At 36.7% G+C, this 20333-nt stretch overlaps 1 protein-coding gene across 2 annotated transcripts in view; it reads right to left on the reverse strand.

Annotated features, from left to right (window-relative positions):
* LOC150089815 (uncharacterized) overlaps window positions 1–20333 on the reverse strand; it is a 193177-nt gene that overhangs the window by 2642 nt on the left and 170202 nt on the right. Inside the window, exons 14-15 of one of the 2 annotated variants that reach the window (XM_090368833.1) lie at window positions 18416–18640; window positions 13839–13957 (exon numbers count right to left, since the gene is read on the reverse strand). In XM_090368833.1, the coding sequence (XP_090224959.1) occupies window positions 13839–13957; window positions 18416–18640 (344 nt within the window). Of the gene's footprint in view, window positions 1–13838; window positions 13973–18415; window positions 18641–20333 lie in introns of both variants that reach the window. The other variant, XM_090368832.1, reaches the window with a different exon arrangement.

Genomic DNA, 20333 nt, shown 5'->3' on the forward strand with positions numbered 1-20333 from the left:
TTAGAGTATCAATCAGAATGAAATCTACAAGATTGAACAAGGGGGATACTTTTGTAAAAGTTTGGTGAAACTCAGGCAGTCACCCTTGCATTCTTTAGCCTTTTGATTGTGTTTTTACATAAAGGTCTTCTGTGGAAGTTCCATCTAATGGTTTGCCTTCTGCTGTTTGCAATTGGTTAGCCAGATTGTAATCATTTACTGACTACTCATTACAGGTAATAGTAGATAGCTTCCTATTTCAAAATTCTCAACAAAAGCTGTTCTTTCTACTACTGCTTCCTTTGTGTACGTTAATCACCTACAGACTGCAATTTCTGTCCATAGCTTCGCTGATGGTATCACATTACATTTCAAATTCCACTTTGAGAAACCCTGCAATACACAAACATGCCTTTTCTATACCTATTTCCATAAAACTCTGATAACCACCACTAATTCCCTAAATACTAATCCACAGATAATTTTACAGTGCCCCCCCCCTCAAAAAAGTAAATATCAATCCCTATAAAACTCCTGTATTACTTATACAGGGGGTCCCCGGTATCCGAGTCCCTGCAGTTAGGAGGATTTGAAAATTAAAGCTTTTTCCCTTGAGAAAATTGACCAAGCACTTGAATATTTTTTGTGAGAATGATCTTTATCATGATCGTGCAACAAAAGTTAAGCGCAAAGTTAAAGATATGACTACACAATTTTATCTGAAAAAATACAGCAAAAAAAAAAAAACCACCACGAACAACTCTGGATTCATTCTTTATTTGTACAACTGAAAAATAGTGTAACTTCGATAAACTTTACTTAACATTGTGTTTTACTTTACTTACATTGTGTAACTAACATATAATAAAAAATGCCTAATAAAATAATTTTCTCATTTTTCAGTTCCCTCATCCATTTTTTACTATATACAAGTACATAATAAACATTACTATATAATTTGGTGTAGATACCCCATAGACAACTCTTAAAGAAAAACTACGGTAGTAGTGTGAAAGGCATCATTTCATCTGTATCTCACATTGTGTTTATCTTTCACAACGAGTTGCTCATGTATTGCACTACCTGAAATAAGTAACGCTTCACTTGCAATACCAGAGTACCTGCCCACCCACCAATGAAAAGCCAACTAGCTTTAAAGCAATGCCAACTGTGTGGTGGTGCTCACCAAGAATAAGTAACAATAGTCTTCTCTATTAATGAAGCGTTACTTATTTGAGGTAATGCAATACATGCACAACTCGTGCAGGGTGAGCACAATACACATGAAATGATGCCTTTCACACTACTACGGTAGTTTTTAAGAGTTGTCTGTGGTGTATCTACACTGATATTATATAGAATCTTAAAATATTATGCCTAATTTTATTTAAATAATAAACATTACAAAAATTTGGTCCCCGTTTTAAGTGGAATTTTCTGGAACCAATTATCCTCGGATAACGAGAAACCCCTATATATAAAAAGAGACTGCTGTTCCCATACTCATCTTCAATGATGCTCAGATTACTAGACAAGATCAAATATCTCAAGATATTTCACTTCTAACCTATCTTGACATAAGCATATTACAAATATTGCTTCTTCACTGAAAAAATTAAATTTTCTCTTTCATTCTTGGTGTTGCATTTCTTCTAAACAGCTATTGTACAAATTTCAAATCTGCCCTGCCATGAAATATTGTTTTCATATCCGAGATGGTGGCCCCAAAACTTCTGTTATGCTCTTAAGTTCTATCAAAGGAGGGTAGTGGGTTAATTAATGACATCTCTTACAAATTCTCTTCACTTCATTTTACTTAGAATTCTCTTATGTAAAATGAAGTGGAGAAAACTCTGCTGCATGCCTTTTGTATAGATATTTCCATGAGTACTGTTCTTTTGAATTGGCATCTGTAATTTCAACTCTTGCTTCCAAACATGTGCCTCGACTAGTCAACTTCAAACTCAGAGAGTTAACTTTACCGCTTCAACTTTGGAAGTATTTTTGGGAAATATATACGAAGTATGATTTTTTATTTATTTATTTTTTTAAACAACCCTCCTCCTTTGTATGCATTTCCCAAAAATTAGTCTACAGCAGGGTTTCTCAAACTTTTTTTTCAATCCCAATCTCTGCAAGAGATTGTGATTTAAAAAAAAAAGAATAAATTGAACTTCGCATGATGCTAGTACTCGCAGTGATGGACAGTGACCGAGCAGCCTTGTTAGCCATTCTCAGTTTTTGACACGAGATAGGGGAGGCTGTTGATAATTGGTGAGCGTTGTATTGCACAGAGGGGAAGACGGTAGGCTGATTCCCCTCCCAAATTACCTCCTCCAACTGCTGTTGTTGTAAAGGTTGCAAAATGTGGATTGTATTGGTTAGAAGTGAATTGTATTGTGAAGTTTTTGTATTTTTTGCAATTTTCTCATTTAGGTATTTATTATGCCCTTCTGTTTTATATTTTATTAGCATTTGTGTTGTACAAACATGTCTGACGGTCCAATATGGGGATTTTTGAAGACTAGGTGTGAGATGGAAGAGGTGGATTCTAGGCCTACAGAAAATTCTGATAAGGTTAGTGATGAAGAATTACAATCTTCTGAGTCATTTCACTGCACTAGGGCAACAAGGGAGCACAAAAAAAGTCAGTCTTTACAATGAAAGCTACTTATCAATGGATTTTACATCGGCTAGTAATCAAAGTTGTCCTATTCCATTGTGTGTCATCTGTGGCAAACAACTTACAAATCGCTCCAGCAAAATTGAAAAGACACTTAACTACAAATCACAGCCATTTGACAAGTAAAAGTGCTGATTATTTTAAATGGCTATTGGAATCTCAAAACAGTAAAGCTTTTGTCAAAAAAGTCACATTCAGTGAAAAGGCTCAAGAAGCAAGTTATTTGGTAGCAGAACTTATTGCCCAGAAAAGGAAAAGCCTCACAGTTGGTGAGAACCTAATATGCCAGCACGTAAAATTATAGTGAATAAAAATGCTAGGACAAGATGCGGTATGAGAAACTGAAAAGGTTCCACTCTCAAACAGTATAAGTTGACGTGTTGATGACATGTCACATGATGCTGAAGGGGTTTTGTGTAATAAACTGAAAAACAACAGCATCTCTATCTAGGTTGGTGAGTCAATAGATTTCACCAATAAATGTCATGCTGCAGCATTTGTAAACGATAACATTTTCTGCTGCAAAGAGCTGCCTGAAACAAGCAAAGGCCAAGATATATTTAATGTTTTGTCTTCATATCTGGAAACAAAAGGTCTGTCTTGGAGAAACTGCGTTGGCATCTGTACTGATGGTGCACCATCAATGGTTGGCTCCATGAGAGATTTCGCTTCTCTTGTAAAAAAAAAGAAAATCCTGACATTGTCACAACAGTGCTTTCTTCACAGAGAGGTGCTGGTGTCAAAAACTTGGGGATGAAATGAAAAAAGTTCTGGATGATGCTACAAAAATGGTTAACTTTATTAAACAAAGACTGGTTCACTCGAGAATGTTTAAAAAACTGTGAAAACCTGCTAAATCTCCTGCTACATGCAAAAATCTGGTGGTTTAGCAGAGGAAGAGTTCTCAACAGGGCATTTGAGCTGAAAGGTGAATTGCAGAAGTACTTTCAAGAAAACAGTAGGCCAGATTTTGCTGAGTGCTTTGACGATGAAGAATGGCTACTTAGCGGACATTTTTCATCACATGGGCTAATTGAACAAGTCTCTGCAAGGCCCTGGAGAAAATGTTTTGACTTCAAGTGGCAAAATTCTTGGATTTAAAAGGATGCTGCATCTTTGGAAAAATCATGTTGCAAAAGGAAATCTTGAAATGTTTCCACTGTTGCTTGGGCTTGAGAGTGAGGATGGATATCAGCAAGTCTCAAGTCTTGTTGAAAACCACCTGAAAGAACTGCAGAACAAAATTGAACAGTATTTTCCCTCCCTTTCAACAAGTGTATGACTGAGTGAGGGACCCCTTCTCTGAATCTTATGTTCAGCCTGAGAACTTTACTTTGAGAGAAGAGGAAAAACTTTGTGAGCTGCAGTCTGATTGTACACTCAAGATGAGATTTACTCATCTCCCTCTAGACAAGTTCTGAATTTCTTTGAAAGAAGAATATCTTGCCATTCATAGGAAAGCAATGAACATTTTGCTGCAGTTTTCAACTTTTTACATGTGCGAACAAGCTTTTCTTGTTTAATAAGCATCAAGAGCAAGGACAGAAATCATCTCATTTCAGTTGAAGATGAAATCTGTGTGCTCATCTCAAGTTCAACCCAGAATTGAGTTTTTTAAAGTCTTGTTAAAATTGTCTTAGGCTATATTTTTATTCATATTTCATTAGCTTATGGTTTTAGTAGCTTTACTATTTAACATTGTCAATACATTTTCATGTTGTAAATAACATTGATTAAAATCAATTTACAACCTTTATTTAAATTAAATCCTATTTTTATTTAACAGAAATTTATTGTTTGCTTTATGGGTTTTGAAAATTTATGAAAAGGAAAGAGATTAATTTCAAAAAAGGTAAGTTAAGCTTAACTACCTATTTTTTTTTTTAAGAAAAAACAGGTAGTTTTAAGAAAGGTTGGATAAAAAGTTATTTTTAGTTGTAAATAGGGAAAAATACTACTCTTGCACATACCGTACCTCATTAGCATCTTGTATAGTAGAAATCTGTGATAAGACTTTTAGGCCTACTGGGATAAGGTAAAAAAATCAAGTGGAAAATTAAAAAAAAAAAAAAAAGGAAAAACTTAAGTTTCCTCTACCTACACTACTGACTTTCATTAGAGGTGATATCCTTTGTGGGGATGAGGGAATCACACAAAAAGAGTAGGCTAATTAGTTGGCCAAAATAAACAGATCCACAGAAAACTATTATTTTCTACTCAAAAGAACATTGACAATTATTGTTGGCCAAATAAACAGATCCACAGAAAACTATTATTTTCTACTCAAAAGAACATTGACAATTATTATTGTATATTGACAATTATTATATCTATAACTTACTGATCATGCTAACGTACTGTGAGCTGTAGATATAATAATTTTCAATTATTATATCTACAGCAGGGGTTCCCTGAAATCTGAAAATTATTTCGAGGGCTCTTCCATGGTAAAAAGATTGAGAAAGGCTAGTCTAGAGATTCAAGTAGAATGTTGACAAGTATCTTATTAATCTTTAATCCATACGCCGAGCTTAAGTACTATAGGTTTTAATGTGTTTTAGACTTGGGGTTGCCATAGAAAAGGGGAATGACAAATTACAATTCAAATAAGTTCTTGAGGCTGTCACAGAAATTCTCTCAGATATGTCAAGCTAGGTTTGCTACCTGGGAGTCTAAAATGCTGATGGAACTGATATTTGAGTGACATTCAAGTAAAGTGGACCAAATTTTGGCAAAATCTGGTCATTCTCTGACAACCAAATCCTTTGCTTGCACCTTCATGATGGTCGGACTGTAGTAACCCTGGGTATAACCCTAAACTGCAAGTCCTGAAATGTGACACCTAGTTTACCAGAGGCGACCACCCAGGTGCAAACTAACTTAAGCAGAGATTGGGGTGTGGCATCTACCACACAGAGGAATAGTGGCCCTCTGTGTTACCAAGCAATACTAGGTGGTAGATGGCTTTCATCAACTGGTGCAGTAACACCACTTTGCTTATTGGAGGCTTGAAGTGGGCTAATAAGTTGATTCTATCAAATTCATCTGTTGCCTCTATCATTCTCTCATGTTAGTCTCTAGAGCCAAGCTCTGGCAATCCCATCCAACTCTCTCATGCAGTATGATTGATGTCTTGAGGGACATCATGGTGATATATCAATCTTCCTTACATTTTGCAGGTGCAGCTCTAAAACAGCATTTGCAGGCCAGCCACTAGATAGTCCTCTGGACTGAACTTAACTCTCTAGGAGGCTTCCAGATCAGCTAGGTATAAACTTGCTGCCTCTACTCTGCCATATAGTGACTGGAGGGAGTCTGAGTAGTGTGCATGTGGGGGGAGGCATTGTTTGGGGCCACGTTATATCAAGGTGCTGGGTATATTTCCTTGACATGTGTATACCATATCCAAAAATTTTAAAATTTCATTACTTTATGCAACATGTCCTCCCCATCTTTTCTTAATACTGAATATATCAAGAATAGTCAAACTAATAACACAAGCTTATCTGTGAAAAGATCTAAACCTCCCAAATACTTCTTTGTTCATTTCACAAATATAAGTGGTCTCAGTTCCACTCTCAATGATGTCCATTTCCACTTAGTCTGCCAAACCTCACATACTCTTTTCTGACAGAATCCCAATTATCAGTTAATTTAACCACTGCTCATCTCAGTTGTCCTAATTATTTTCTGTATGATTCCTGTCGCTTCAAAGTGGTACTTTCACAAATATATGCTCTGATATTCCCTGTTAGAGACTTAGTAATTTGGAATCTCCTCTTTTTTTTTTATCTTCTCTAGCTTAAAATCTCTCTAACGTGTTCTATCAAATTCATCTGTTGCCTCTATCGTTCTTCCAACTCCACTAATCACTTGGAACGCTTTGACTTCTTCTCTCTGAAACTTGACTTTCTCCAGTCCAACTTTCCTAATAGTGAGGTAATTTTCCTTGATGATTTTAATGTTTACAACTCCAGATGGATCCAGCTGGTCAAGATGCTGAGGCTTTTGCAATTTCTAATAACTTCGTAAAAATTGTTAATTTACCTACAAGCATACCAGACAATCGTAACCACACAACCAACACCTTGATCTTTTTCTCAAAAATAACAAGTACACAGTCAAGGCAAGCAGTCCTCATATCACAACTTGGTGATGGTCTCTTCTCCAACAGAGCCTTCCTCTCACCCATTCTCAACCTCCTGTTGTTTGCCATTACAAGAATGCAAAATGAGATGATCTGCAAGGTTTCTTTTTTCCTTGGTCAGATTACTGTTTCAAATCATCTGATGTCAATGTTTGCTCAGATTGTCAGTGAAATTATTATTGTAGAGATGAAATCCATTAAAATAAAATTAAATCTGGAAAATGATAAATGTTCTAATATTGTTCAAGATAAGAATGTTGCATATTGCAATTGGCTTGCATTCAAATCCCCAGGTTCATTTTTCCCTACACCGAAGCTCACAACAACTGAAAAGCAGTTATTAATCAGGCCAAACTAGATTTTGAACAGGCTAAGAGTAGAAAACTTAATTTTGTCCAAATAGTCAGAGCATTCTAGTCTCTTGCCAAAGCTATTGGCCACAACTTTTGCCCATCTCCGTTCCCACCTCTCTCAAAACTGGATGGTTCTGTTGCCACCTCAGCTAAAAATAAAGCTGACTTGCTAGAATCCTACTTTTCTTCTAACTTGTGTATTGATGATCTTGGTAAACCACTTCTACCACTCCTGGTACATTCCATTCAGTGGCTCCTGTGATCTTCCATCAAATGGATGCCAGACAAACTTTGAACAGTCTTGATACTAAGAAAGTGCTAGGTCCTGATGGTATTTCTCCACTGGTTCTCAAAATCTGTGCTCCCGAGCTTACTCCTTTTCTGCGTTGCCTTTTTACATGTTTTTATTCAACCAGTGTTTTCTCTTTTACTTGTAAATTTGCTCATATCCAATCAGTTCCTAAAAAGAGTAACAAATCTCACCCATTCAATTATCGTTCCACTGCATTTAGTTCTACTCTTTCTAAAGTAATGGAGAAATCTATTAACTGCCAACTCTTAAACTGTATAGAAAACCTTCCATCTGGTCAATGATCACCAGTATGATTTCCATCAGTGTTGATCCACTGGTGATATATTGGCTTATGTTACCCATCTATGGATAAATTCAATGGAAAAGCTTGGTATAATTCAAGCAGTTGCTCTTGACATTTCAAAGGCTTTTGATCATGTTTTTTGTAACTTTTTTGTAATTGGTTATCCAGTTTTCTCTCTGATTGTTCGCTGAGGGCGATGGTAGATGGCTCTGGCTTCTAACTTCTCTACTAATGCTGGTGTCCCCCAAGGTTCAGTTCTTTCCCCTACTCTTTTCCTCTTGTATATTAATGACCTTCTTCCATTGACTGGAAATCCTATCCATAGTTTTGCTGATGATAGCACATTTCATTCCACTTTCCAGTTTGAGAAACCCTGCCCTGCTGAATCAACTTCAACCTCGAATATCCGCTACTTGTTCCTTAAATGCCGATCTCCAGTGGGTCAAAGACAACTTAGTTGATTTCAATCCTTCTAAAACTTCGCCTTGTCTTATATCTTGCAAGCTAATGGAAGTGCTGTGGCTCAGAGCAGAACTGAGGGGGGCAGTTGTCCTCTGACTCACAGCCTTATAAAATGCACTGTTTGCTTGATGTTTGCAGAGCAATCGGGTACGGGACATGATACTGCCATGGGGGATGTCTTTGTGTGTGCGCGATGCAAGGAGTGTATAGATATCAGGCAACAACTCAGCGTTCTTGTGGGCCTATATGAGAGCTTGAAGGACAGGGTGGATGCCCTCGAAGAAACTAAACTGAGGGGCGCATCAAGCTCTCAGCTGCCCACATCAACGCCAGAGCTTGCACTTGGGCATCACGTGACACAGAGGCAACCCCCAAGGCAGAATGCGCTGGTCCCGAAGGAACTAGTAGTTGTTGGTGACTCTATTGTCAGGGAAACGGGGAACATGCTTTGTAAAAAAGGATAAGTGGAACAGGACCAGGGTATGTCTGCCAGGGGCAAAGGTTGATGACGTTGCAGAGCGAATATCATCTTTTAAGGGCACAAAAGGTGATATAGTTGTACACATTGGCACTAATGATATTAAGAATAGGAGACCGGCAGAATTACTTAACAAGTACAGGTCACTGTTGAACAAAAGCCGAGAATTAGGGTTGAAATTGAAAGTGTCTGCAATTCTGCCCAGACACAATAGGAGGGAGTATATGATGAGAGCCTTGTCGATCAATTCGGCCCTGGAAAGATTGTGCAAGGCTCAAGGGGCAGAATTTTTTTCAGCCTGGACTGTACTTGTTAACAGGAGAGATTGCTTCTACAGGGATGGGATACACTCAAATAGAAAGGGTGCAAGAATATTTGCTGATGCTATCGAGGCAGTGTTAGGTGGGTCGGAAAACTGCTAGCTTGAGGGGAGACAAAGACCAATAGATTGACAGTAGCCACTGCCAGAGGTGAAAGAGATTCTTGCACTGCTTCTATTAGAATGAGCAGAAGCCTGAAAAACAAGATGCATGATATTTCAGAGACTGCTGGGAGCCATTGCGGTACAAGTAAACACATGGGTTGTATTAGGGTAGCTAAGAATAGAAACAGGTGCAGGTATACTTGCATGTACACCAATGCTAGGAGTTTAGTAAATAAATTTGATGAATTTGAGGTATTGCTCAAAACATCAAAGGCAGATATTGTTGGGATATCAGAGACGTGGTGTCACACAGATATAAGGGATGCAGAACTGGAATTTGGGGAGTACAACATCTACAGAAAGGCTAGACAGGATAGGAAGGGGGGGAGGGGTTATGCTATTAGTTAAGAAACACATAAAAACCAAGGAAGTGAAGCCAGTCGACATCGCTGGACAATGCAGTGTTGAGTCAGTTTGGTGTGACATAAGCATTGGGAGATCAAAATTGAGAGTAGGAGTGTGCTTTAGGCCTAATGACTCTGATGAGTATAATAAGAAACTGTACAGGGAAATAGAGTGGGCCAGTAAATCAGAGAGTCTTATAATGGGAGATTTTAATTTCCCAGATTTTGACTGGAATTTGGGGGCTGGTCACTCACACACTAGCAGGGCTTTTGTGGATTTATTGGATGATTGTTTTCTACATCAGCATGTTCGGGAGGCAACTAGAGGGAGTAATACTCTTGATTTGATTATCAGCAGTGATTCTTCATGCATTAAGAAACTGCAGATAAAGGAACCACTAGGTGACAGTGATCACAGTGTGCTGAAGTCAGATTAACTCAAAGAGGCAACTACCATCAGGGGTAAAGAGAAGGGTTTTTGCTTTCATAAAAGTGACTACGGTGGTCTGAGACAGTATTTAAATTCTATACGGTGGGATCAACTGATGATGTCACCAACAGCAAATTCAAAATGGGAAGCATTCAAAGAAATAATCTTGGAAGCTACTAGGTTTTTCATACCAACTATGAAATATTGTTCAAAATTTTTAGGCCTACGTTTTTGGCCTAAAAAAAAGGCCTTTGATACTGCTGCACATGGAAGACTGCTGCACAAATTGGAGCAGTGTGGCACTGGAGGCAAATTGCTGCTATGGATAAAGGGATGGTTGAGTGGGAGAAGACAGAGTATTAATCAATGGACACTGCTCTTCGTGGACTAATGTTATTAGAGGAGTCCCCCAGGCTTCAGTGTTGGGTCCATTATTGTTTTCTGTATTCATTAATGATACTGATGATAGTATATCAGGCTTAATGTTGAAGTTTGCAGGTGATACAAAGGTTGGCAGGGTTGTTAATGACAGTACGCTGCTGCAACAAGATTTAGAAAGGTTGAGCAGATGAGCTGAGAGGTGGCAAATGAAGTTTAACATTGACAAATGTATAGTACTGCATATGGGAAGCAGTAACCCAAGAGTAACGTATAAACTGTGTGGTACTACACTGACAGAGGTAGAAAGTGAAAAGGGCCTGGGGGTAATTTTGCAGGCAGATATGAAGTTTTCTGAGCAGTGCAGGCGGTCTGCAAGAGTAGCTCATGGTGTCTTGTCAATGATATACAGGAATTTTTCTAGCAGGGATAAGGAGGTGATTATCCCCTTGTATAAGGCAATGGTCAGGCCACACCTTGAGTACTGTATACAGGTCAGGCCTTATTTTAAGAAGGATGTAGAGCAGTTGGAACGAGTACAGAGAAGGGCAACAAGATTAGTGAATGGAACAAAGTGTTGCTCTTATGAAGAAAGGCTTAAGTTTTGCAAATTACAGTGTCTGGAGATGGCACCTGCGAGGTGATCTGATTGAGGTGTATAAAGCCTTGAATGGTTTGAGCATGCTCAATGCTGATGGGATTCTTACTCTTGCTCAGAATAATCGCCTGAGAGGGCATAAATTCAAATTGAGGAAAGAAAGTTATAGGATAGATGTGCGGAAGTTTGCCTTTAGCCAGCAAGTGGTTGATTGATGGAACAAACTTCCATCTGTCATTCTAGAAGTTGACAGCTTAAACAGATTCACGGTAGAACCTTGATAGCTTAAACAGATTCAAGGCATTGGAGAAGAGACAATCACAACTTGGTGATTGTCTCTTCAGCAAATGGGATGATCCCCGAGATTTCTTTTCTTCTTTTCCTTGATCGGATTACTGTTTCAAAACTTCTGATGTCAATGCTTGCTCAGATCATGTCAGTGAAATTATTCTTGTAGGAATGGAATCCTTTATTCCACACTCCACTTTAAAATCTCGTCCTTTATCTAAACCTTGGTTTTCCAATAAACTTGCTAAGGCTGTTGAAGAGAAGAATGTTGCATATCATAATTGGCTTGTTTCCAAATCTTATTTCATTTTCATTTATTCATTTTCTGCCTATACCAAAGCTCGCAACAATTGTAAAGCAGTTATTAATCAGTCCAAACTAGATTTTGAACAGGCTAAGAGTAGAAAACTTGCTTCTTGCCCTAATGGTAGCCGAGCATTCTGGTCTCTTGCCAAAGCTATTTGCCGCAACTTTTGCCCTTCTCTGCTCCCACCTGTGTCAAAACCAGATGGTTCTGTTGTTACTTCAGCCAAGGATAAAGCTGACCTGCTAGCATCCCATTTTTCTTCCAATTCCTGTAACAATGATCTTGGTAAAACACCTCCCACCATTCCCAACACGCTCCATTCAATGCCTCCTGTGATCTTCCATCAAAAGGATGTCAGAAGGATTTTGATGAATCTTGATGCTAAGAAAGTTCCAGGTTCTGATGGTATTTTTCCACTTGTTCTCAAAACCTGTGCTCCTGAACTTACTCCTGTTCTTTGCTGCCTTTTTTCACTTTCTTATTCCAAAGGTTTATTCCTAATTTCCTGCTTGGAAATTTGCTCATATCCAGCCAGTTCCTCAAAAGGGTGACAAATCCCTCCCATCAAATTATTGTCCCATTGCAATTACTTCTACTCTTTTTAAAGTAATGGAGAAATCAAATAACTGCCAACTCTTAACCTACCTGGAAACCTTTCGTCTTGTCAATGATCGCCAGTATGGATTCCGTCAGTGTCAATCCACTGGTGATATTTTGGCTTATATTACCATTTATGGACAAATTCAATGGAAAAGTTCGGGGAAACACAAGCGGTTGCTCTTGACATCTCAAAGGCTTTCGATCGTGTGTGGCATAAAGGACTTCTAAACAAGCTTCCATCTTATGGTTTGCCAACTGTTTTTTCTAATTGGTTATCCAGTTTTCTCTCTGATCGCTCACTGAGGATGATGGTAGATGGCTCTCTGTCTTCTAACTTTTCCATTAATGCTGGTGTCCCCCAGGGTTCAGTTCTTTCACCCCACTCTTTTCCTTTTGTATATTAATGACCTTCTTCCATTGACTGGAAATCCTATCCATAGTTTTGCCGATGATAGCACGTTGCATTCCACTCTCCATTCTGAGAAACCTTGCCCTGCAGAATCAACTTCAACTTCTCAAATATCCACTAACTATTCCTTAAATGCCGATCTCCAGGTAATTCTTCAGTGGGGCAAAGACAACTTAGTTGATTTTAATCCTTCTAAAAAGGATTCTTCTGCTCCTATGCTTATCTTAGGTGACACTCCAATTTCTAGGCAAAATGATATATTTCGTTTGGGGATTACCCTGACTTCTACTCTCTCTAACTGGATACACGAGCACATTACAAATATTGCTTCCTCTGCATCTGAAAAACTTGGTTTTCTCTTTCACTCTCCGCGTTACTTTTCTTCCAAACAGCTGTTCATTCTGTACAAATCGCAAATCTGCCCTACCATGGAATATTGTTCCCACATCAGAGGCGGTACCCAAAAAACCTATCTCATGCTTCTAGATTCCATTCAGAAGATGGCAGTCAGGTTAATTAATGACTCCTCTCTAACAGAGTCTCTCCACTTGCTGTCTCATAGACATACTGTTTCTGCTGCATGCCTTTTCTACAGATACTTCCATGGGCACTGTTCTTCTGAATTGGCTTCTATAATTCCCGCTCTCTCTCTCTCTCTCTCTCTCTCTCTCTCTCTCTCTCTCTCTCTCTCTCTCTCTCTTTCAAAACAGTCCAAACACATGCCGCCACCAGCTAATATCCATTTACTGTCCAACTTCAAACTCACAGAACCAACTTTTCATCTTCCTCGTTTATTCATTCAACTGCCGTTGTCTGGAATAACCTTCCTTCATACGTATTTCCTGAAAATTACAGTCTACAGAAGTTCAAGTCCAATGTCAACAAATATCTTCTTTCATCTTTTCAACCTCCAACCCTAGCACGATACTAAGTACTACAGGTTTTACTTCCTCTTGTGTTTGGGGTTTATATAAAAAAAAAAAAAAAAAAAAAAAAAACAGACAAACATTTGAGGCGGGTGGATGAATGAAATGAGAAAGGGGTGTGTGTTTTTTTTTTTTTGTTTTTTTTTTTGGTTAATGCTATATAAGCTTGCTTTCTTGTATCATGTGCCCTTGCTAATGCTAATCACTGTTAAGGATAGGCTAGCAAAACAGATATGCAGAATGGAATTGTTTCCTGAAATTTTAATTCTAGACTAGTAAACTGCCAGAAAGGAAGAGTCTCTGTTAGAATTTTACTTATATTTACGCTTAAGCTGAAAAAAAAAAAAAAAAAAAAAAATTACAGTTTTGTACTTACTTGCTGTGCTCCTTTTTCTTCTTTAAAAGGTATATATTTTTCTTCATTTCTCGCACTTCATTAGTTAGTCTGTTGATTTCATCTTTGTATTCGGATACACATGATTCATACATATTTACCTGAGATGCCAAACTCTAGCATAAATAAAGGAACTTTATTCCAGTAGTAACCATTTTTAAAATAGCCAAAATGAATCAAATGTTACAAGAAAATGGAGCATTTTCTGGTAATGTTGGATTCACTTTACAACTTTCTTTTACATTGTCAGTGGGCTTAAGTCCAATTAGCAAGCAATTTAGAAATTTTATCCCATTCTCACAAAATTACAACAAAAAATATTCTCTAAAATCATCAATATTACCCCTAGGTTCTAAATTATATAATTTTTCAAAACATCATTATTACTTTGAGATTAATTTGAAGTATACATTCCTGTATACATATTCATCACTACAAAAGTGCCATGAAAAATATAGAGATAATTAAAAAAAGAGGATGTAACCGAATGTAGATGGAAGGAAAAGGCAAAAAAAAGACTATATACAGAGTGTTTCATGAGTTCAGAGGGATTGATATTTCAAAATAGATAATATGGGGTAACCATTTAAAAAATGATTTTTTATGGAGGTGATTTAAAAAATGGTTACCAGTATGGTAAACATTTTTAAAGGACCTTAAAAAATTAGCAGAATGAAAATTAGTTCTATTTTAAATGGTAATCAATTCCTATTTTTTTCTGTTCCAGGGAAAATGATGGAGTAACTGGTTAAAGAAGCATTGCAGGATCATTTAGACAAGACAGCAGAAATAATTCAGACACAGCATTGGTTTGTTAGGGTGAAGTCTTGTGTGACCAATCTGATTGGATACTATGATGTTGTCACAAAGGAACTGGATGCAAAAAATAATTTTGATATCATATACTTGGATTTCAGGAAAGCTTTTGATACTGTTGCACATGGAAGACTACTGTACAAATTGGAGCAGTACGGCATTAAGGGCAAGTTGCTGCAATGGATAAAAGGATGGTTGAGTGGGAGAAGACAGAGAATGGTAATCAATGGATACTGCTCTAGGTGGACTAATGTTATTAGTGGTGTCGCCCAGGGTTTGGTGTTGCCATTGCTGTTTTGTATATTTATCAGTGATACTGATGGAAGATACATCAAGCTTAATGTCAAAGTTTGCAGATGTCAAGGTGTGGCCTGACCATTGCCTTATACAAGAGGATAAGGAGCTGATTATCCCCTTATATAGGGCAATGGTAAGGCCACACCTTGAGTACTGCATACAGGTCTGGAAGCTTCATTTCAGGAAAGATGTAGACTGGTGAGGGGAATAAAGGGGGTGCTCTTATGAAGAAAGGCTTAAGTTCTGCAAATTGCAGCGTCTGGAGACTACACACCTGAAAGGCGATCTGATTGAGGTGTATAAGGCCTTGAATGGATTGAGCAGGCTCAATGCTCATGGGATTCTTCCTTTTGCTCAGATTACAAACCTGAGGAGGCATAAACTGAAATTGAGGAAAGACAGTTGTCAAATAGATGTGTGGAAATTTTCCTTTAGCCAGTGGGTAGTTGATTGCTGGAACAAACTTCCATCTGTTGTTGTGACAGTTGATAGGTTAAATAAATTCAAGGCAGAACTAGACAGACATTTGGAACAAATGGATGGGTGAAATGGGAAAAATTTTTTTTTTTTTGGCTGATATTATATAAACTTGTTTTCTTGCATCATATGCCACTACTATATGCTAATGCTATTCATAATTGCATGAGACAGAACAAAATTATCTTCATGTGAAATGGTATAAGACAATCTTCTCTCAGCTTGAAATGTTTAGTCAACAATGCACCTGACATTGTCAACTGTAATGACTGCCCAGTTTATCATCACTTCATATTCTAAGGTTCTGGATTATTTATTGGTCTTGACTGAAGTAAGTGAAATGGTTGAAACTGCTGTCCAGCAGTTTGGCTATCCACTGATTTGGAATTGCTACTCTAGAATCATTGTTTTGTAAAATAATTGGAACAGCTATTTACATTATTGGTGAATGATATTTATAACTACTGAAAGATATAAAGGCTGTGTCAAAATTTTGTTCATAACAATGGATATGCTATCTAGGGAACTATAACTGGAATCCAGATACTTTTTTTTTAAGTACATTAAAATTCATGAGTGTTTTTTAAATTTCAACTTCTCGGAAGAAATAATCCTGTAGAAAGTTCATTTTACACAGTAAGTTGATCTCATCAAATTTCTTTCTCAGAGTCTTCTAGCCCAACATTTCTCAGTCTTTTTAGTAATGCAGCCCAGCTATATATAAAACATATATCCACATACTACTGTGTGGATGCATATATTCTTTGTTGTTAGAAACTTACAATTTCATCTTATTGGATGATCTAAATATAGTTATTTCAACTTTCACTATTCTTTGTAATGGTATTTTTTATATAAAGGAAACAGCTTTTTTTTTATATAAAGGGAACATGAATCTTATATATACCTCCTGCCACAATGACATGCCATGCCATCTGAGTTACTGGCTCTGTATTGCCTCCCTATTCACAGAAGTTCAGAAAATGCTCCAAACTCCTTTGAAAATAACTGGTGTCTTATATCTCTCCAAAAATATATATAGAGAGAGCCATCTATAAAAAAAATTTCCACTTCTCAAATCAGGCTTACTTAAAAAGTAAGTACACAAAATTCCGATGCATATCAAGATGGAGGAGCACTCACACAAATGAACATAAATTAATACGAAAATGTAAGATGAAGAACACAGATTTCGCAAAGCTCAAGTAGAGTAGAGTAGAAATCATACACAAAAGTAATGGATTTTTTCTTTTTTTCTTTAGTTTTCAACTAGAGGAGCCAGGCAAAGCAATTCATAATGTGAATTGCTTTGCCTGCGTTAATAACCCTTTCATGGTTTGGTTTATTGGCTGCTGTTATCAGTGAAGTATGGCATTGAGTCACTGAAATCTTTAATATAAAATATTTAAGGGCAAAGGCCTTATGCTACGAGGTAGAATGACTAATATGTAAGTTAGTGCAAAAGCATCATTTTAACTTAGCCATCTACCAAAGTAGTTAAATTAATTAATTAAATTGGCATCGTTTTGGTTATATCTCATATTGTGAATGCCTTCACAAGTTGCCATGGTATTGTAGAATAAATAACAGTCCTCCACTGGTGAACTGTTATTTATTCGAGGTAGTACAATACCATGGCAACTCGTTATGAAGGCATTCACAATATGAGATAAAACCAAAATGATGCTTCTGCACTAACCTACATATGAAATATTTAATATATGGCCACCATAGCCAATTGATCAAGAACATGGGCGCAGAAATACTTTTAACAACTGTGGTTCAAGCCAATTACTACTAAATATGATAACGTTCTTATATCTCTCCCTATCTTGTAAGCCCCATCTGACGTTATATGGTCAATTCAGAGTATAAGCAGAAAATTTCATATATTAATAAAATTTTAGAACAAAAAGCCTCAAAAATTATGTGAAATTCAAATTATAACACTGTTTAGTGCTAATACATCATTACTACATAGTTGAAGTTTAGGACAAACTGAAGTTTATACATTAGCCATCATTATTATAACATCTCATATTGTGAAATCCTTCACAATGAGTTATTATTATCATTAGCTGTATGGTGCAAGGAAGCCTGAGGCTTTTGTTGCACCAGCCGAAAAAAAAAAAAATTCCTGAGTTATCCGGAGAGAAGTAGAAGGGAATCACCAAGAAAGAGAAGAATGATGATATACAGCTCAGGACCCTGGGTGTGCCAAGCCCATACTCACCAGATATGAACCCCTGGGGTTGCTTCCTCTTATATTTCAAATAAGTAACACTTCCCCATTAGAAGTCTGCTGTTACTTATTCTCACTTGAATACCACCACCACCCAGACAGCAATTTACATAATGAAAGATGCCAAGTAGTGTATTTCTTATACTAATAAATAGAGCTGAAGTATTAAGGGGGCGGGGAGAATGCTTATAAAGTTAAAAATCACACTACATAAAGTGAATGGTACCTAAATTCAACAGAACACTTTTATTATTAATGTTGTTTATCAAGAAGTATTCTGAATTATAATAATGTTAGTTATAATAAAATTTAGCCCTATTTTCTTTTATCTAAAGTATATCCCCATCATTTTATGATGGAATGGGAAGATGGGCAATTTCTCAATTAGGACCAATCTTATTTGCAAACTTCTTTTAACATGCAAAAACCACAGTCCAAAATATGAACATATGACACTGCTCAACTACTACACTTTTAAAATGCATGTGTGTATATATTTTTTAAGTTTTCCCTAAGGAACTTTTATATGATGACAACCTGTCCTAATTCATTACGATTTCTAAAAATGAACAGATTGTTATATTAATAAGCTAGAACTAAGTTATTAAAAGGTCCATATAAATCAAAATATTCATAATTCTGTTGCCTGATATCATACTTGTCCTAAAGTTTGCCTGTTACCTCATATCACTAGCAATATATTTCTTTTTTATATAATCATACTGACCTTCATCTGCTGTGTTTTGTCCCTTAGTTGCTTCCTACATAATTGTAACTGATGGGCTATTTCAGGACTTGGTTGTCGAGATAGCAATTTTTGTAATTCCTCAATGTGACGATCCTTCTCTACAAGCTGTAGATCTCGTTCTGATACTTCCTGTGCTTTTGAACTAAGCCTCTTCTGAAGAACCTGTGTCTTCTGAAGCAATTCATATTTGTTTGGATCTGTACCCTAATAGCAAATTAAGCAAATACTTTATTTTGCCAATACTAAATTATTAGAAGAAATGTTCATATGAAATGGATAAAAAAAATTATTTTTGGTTCATGCTCTTCAAGATTGCTTCCGTGCATCATTTTACTAATACTAAGCACAGATCATGACACTAAATAATATGAAAAGAAATGTTTTTTTGCAATTGAAATATTCATAGTTTCTGACTGATACATACTATAAAGATCCAGGAAATGTGCAAGAGTTGGAATAGGCTTTAATGTATTGAAAACAATTGTTAGTAATCTGAGAAAAAGGAAACTGGGTATCAAGTAGGTTTCACAGATGCTAACATCATATCACAAGGAGCAGACTGTGCAAACTTGCCATCTTCTGGTGTGGTATGAGATCATGGACGATAATTTCTTGACAGAATCACTGAAGATGAGACCTGGCTCTCATCTTCAGTGACAATGAAACAGAGTCAAAGCAGCACTCTATGGAGTGGTGACCCCAGGATTCACCACTGGTAAAGAAAAAATTCAAGGATCAGCCATCTGCTTGAAAAATCATGTTCCATTTTTTTGAGACAAGAGAGGGGTTATCCTTGTGAATTTCCTGGGACAGATACACACACATAATCACTTATGCTCACTATGTGGAGACACTGAAGACAAATTGCAAGAAAATAAAAACACTCCCCCTCCAGCTCAAGAATCCCACACCCCATACTAGCATCCTAACAAAGGAAACCATTGTGGAATTTGGGTGGACTGCTCTACACAACTTCCTCATGCCATCAGACTTTTACCTGTTTGGTTTTCACTGGGAATACTTTGGAGGCTGACAGCAATTTTTGAGAAGGGGATGTAGACTGGTCCTGAAGGAGTTTTGGCAGAATAAAATGTATACAAAGTGGTAATGAATATATGCAAAAATAAATGTTAAGTACTTAAAAAGCTTATAAATGTTAAGTACTTAAAAAGCGTATATATGTACCTGAAGTACATATATACACTTTAAATCTAAGAAAATATTTGGAGTAACCCTCGTAAAACAGAATTTCTGCTTTTGGATTTGAATTTGATGCACCCACTAGATGGTTAAATATATTTTTTGTCAAAAGCTTATCTAACACATGCAAGAATTACATACCAATTTTCAGTTCTGACATTCAAATATTGTGATTAATTGAGAATGTATTTGAATTTATGATCAGCAATGACAGTCTTAACAAGTGAAAATTTTTTTATTTTGGAAGTTTAACAAATCAGAATGTGTTGGGCTTCATTTTAAAGAGGAATCTTGTCAACCAGAATGGCATTCTGCCACAATTCATGGATTATGAGAAAGCCTGGTTGTTATAATAATAAAAAATAAATCCATCCAATAAACAAAATGCAGCCCAGCCCAGCTCAGCTCATAATGCACAGGTAATCCTTTATTTACAGCAGGGATGTGTTCTTAGAAAGCATGAAATAAAAAGATGCATTCTGGTGAGTTCCATCTTATTTTATTTTTATTTATTTATTCTTTTTTTTTTTACTAAAAAATGAATAGCAAATGCTTAAAAAACAGTACTCACCTTGTATAAATCTGCAATAAATTTATTGGTAGATGGTGGCTAAATTTAGGTTGGAAGAAGCATTAAAAATCTTTTTAATGCTTTTTTTTTTTGTAAACTATAATTTTCAGGAAATACAGGTAAAGT

Source organism: Mastigoproctus giganteus, chromosome 2 (assembly GCF_048544385.1).
Source record: "Mastigoproctus giganteus isolate SK-2022 chromosome 2, ASM4854438v1, whole genome shotgun sequence".
Classification (NCBI taxonomy): domain Eukaryota; kingdom Metazoa; phylum Arthropoda; class Arachnida; order Uropygi; family Thelyphonidae; genus Mastigoproctus; species Mastigoproctus giganteus.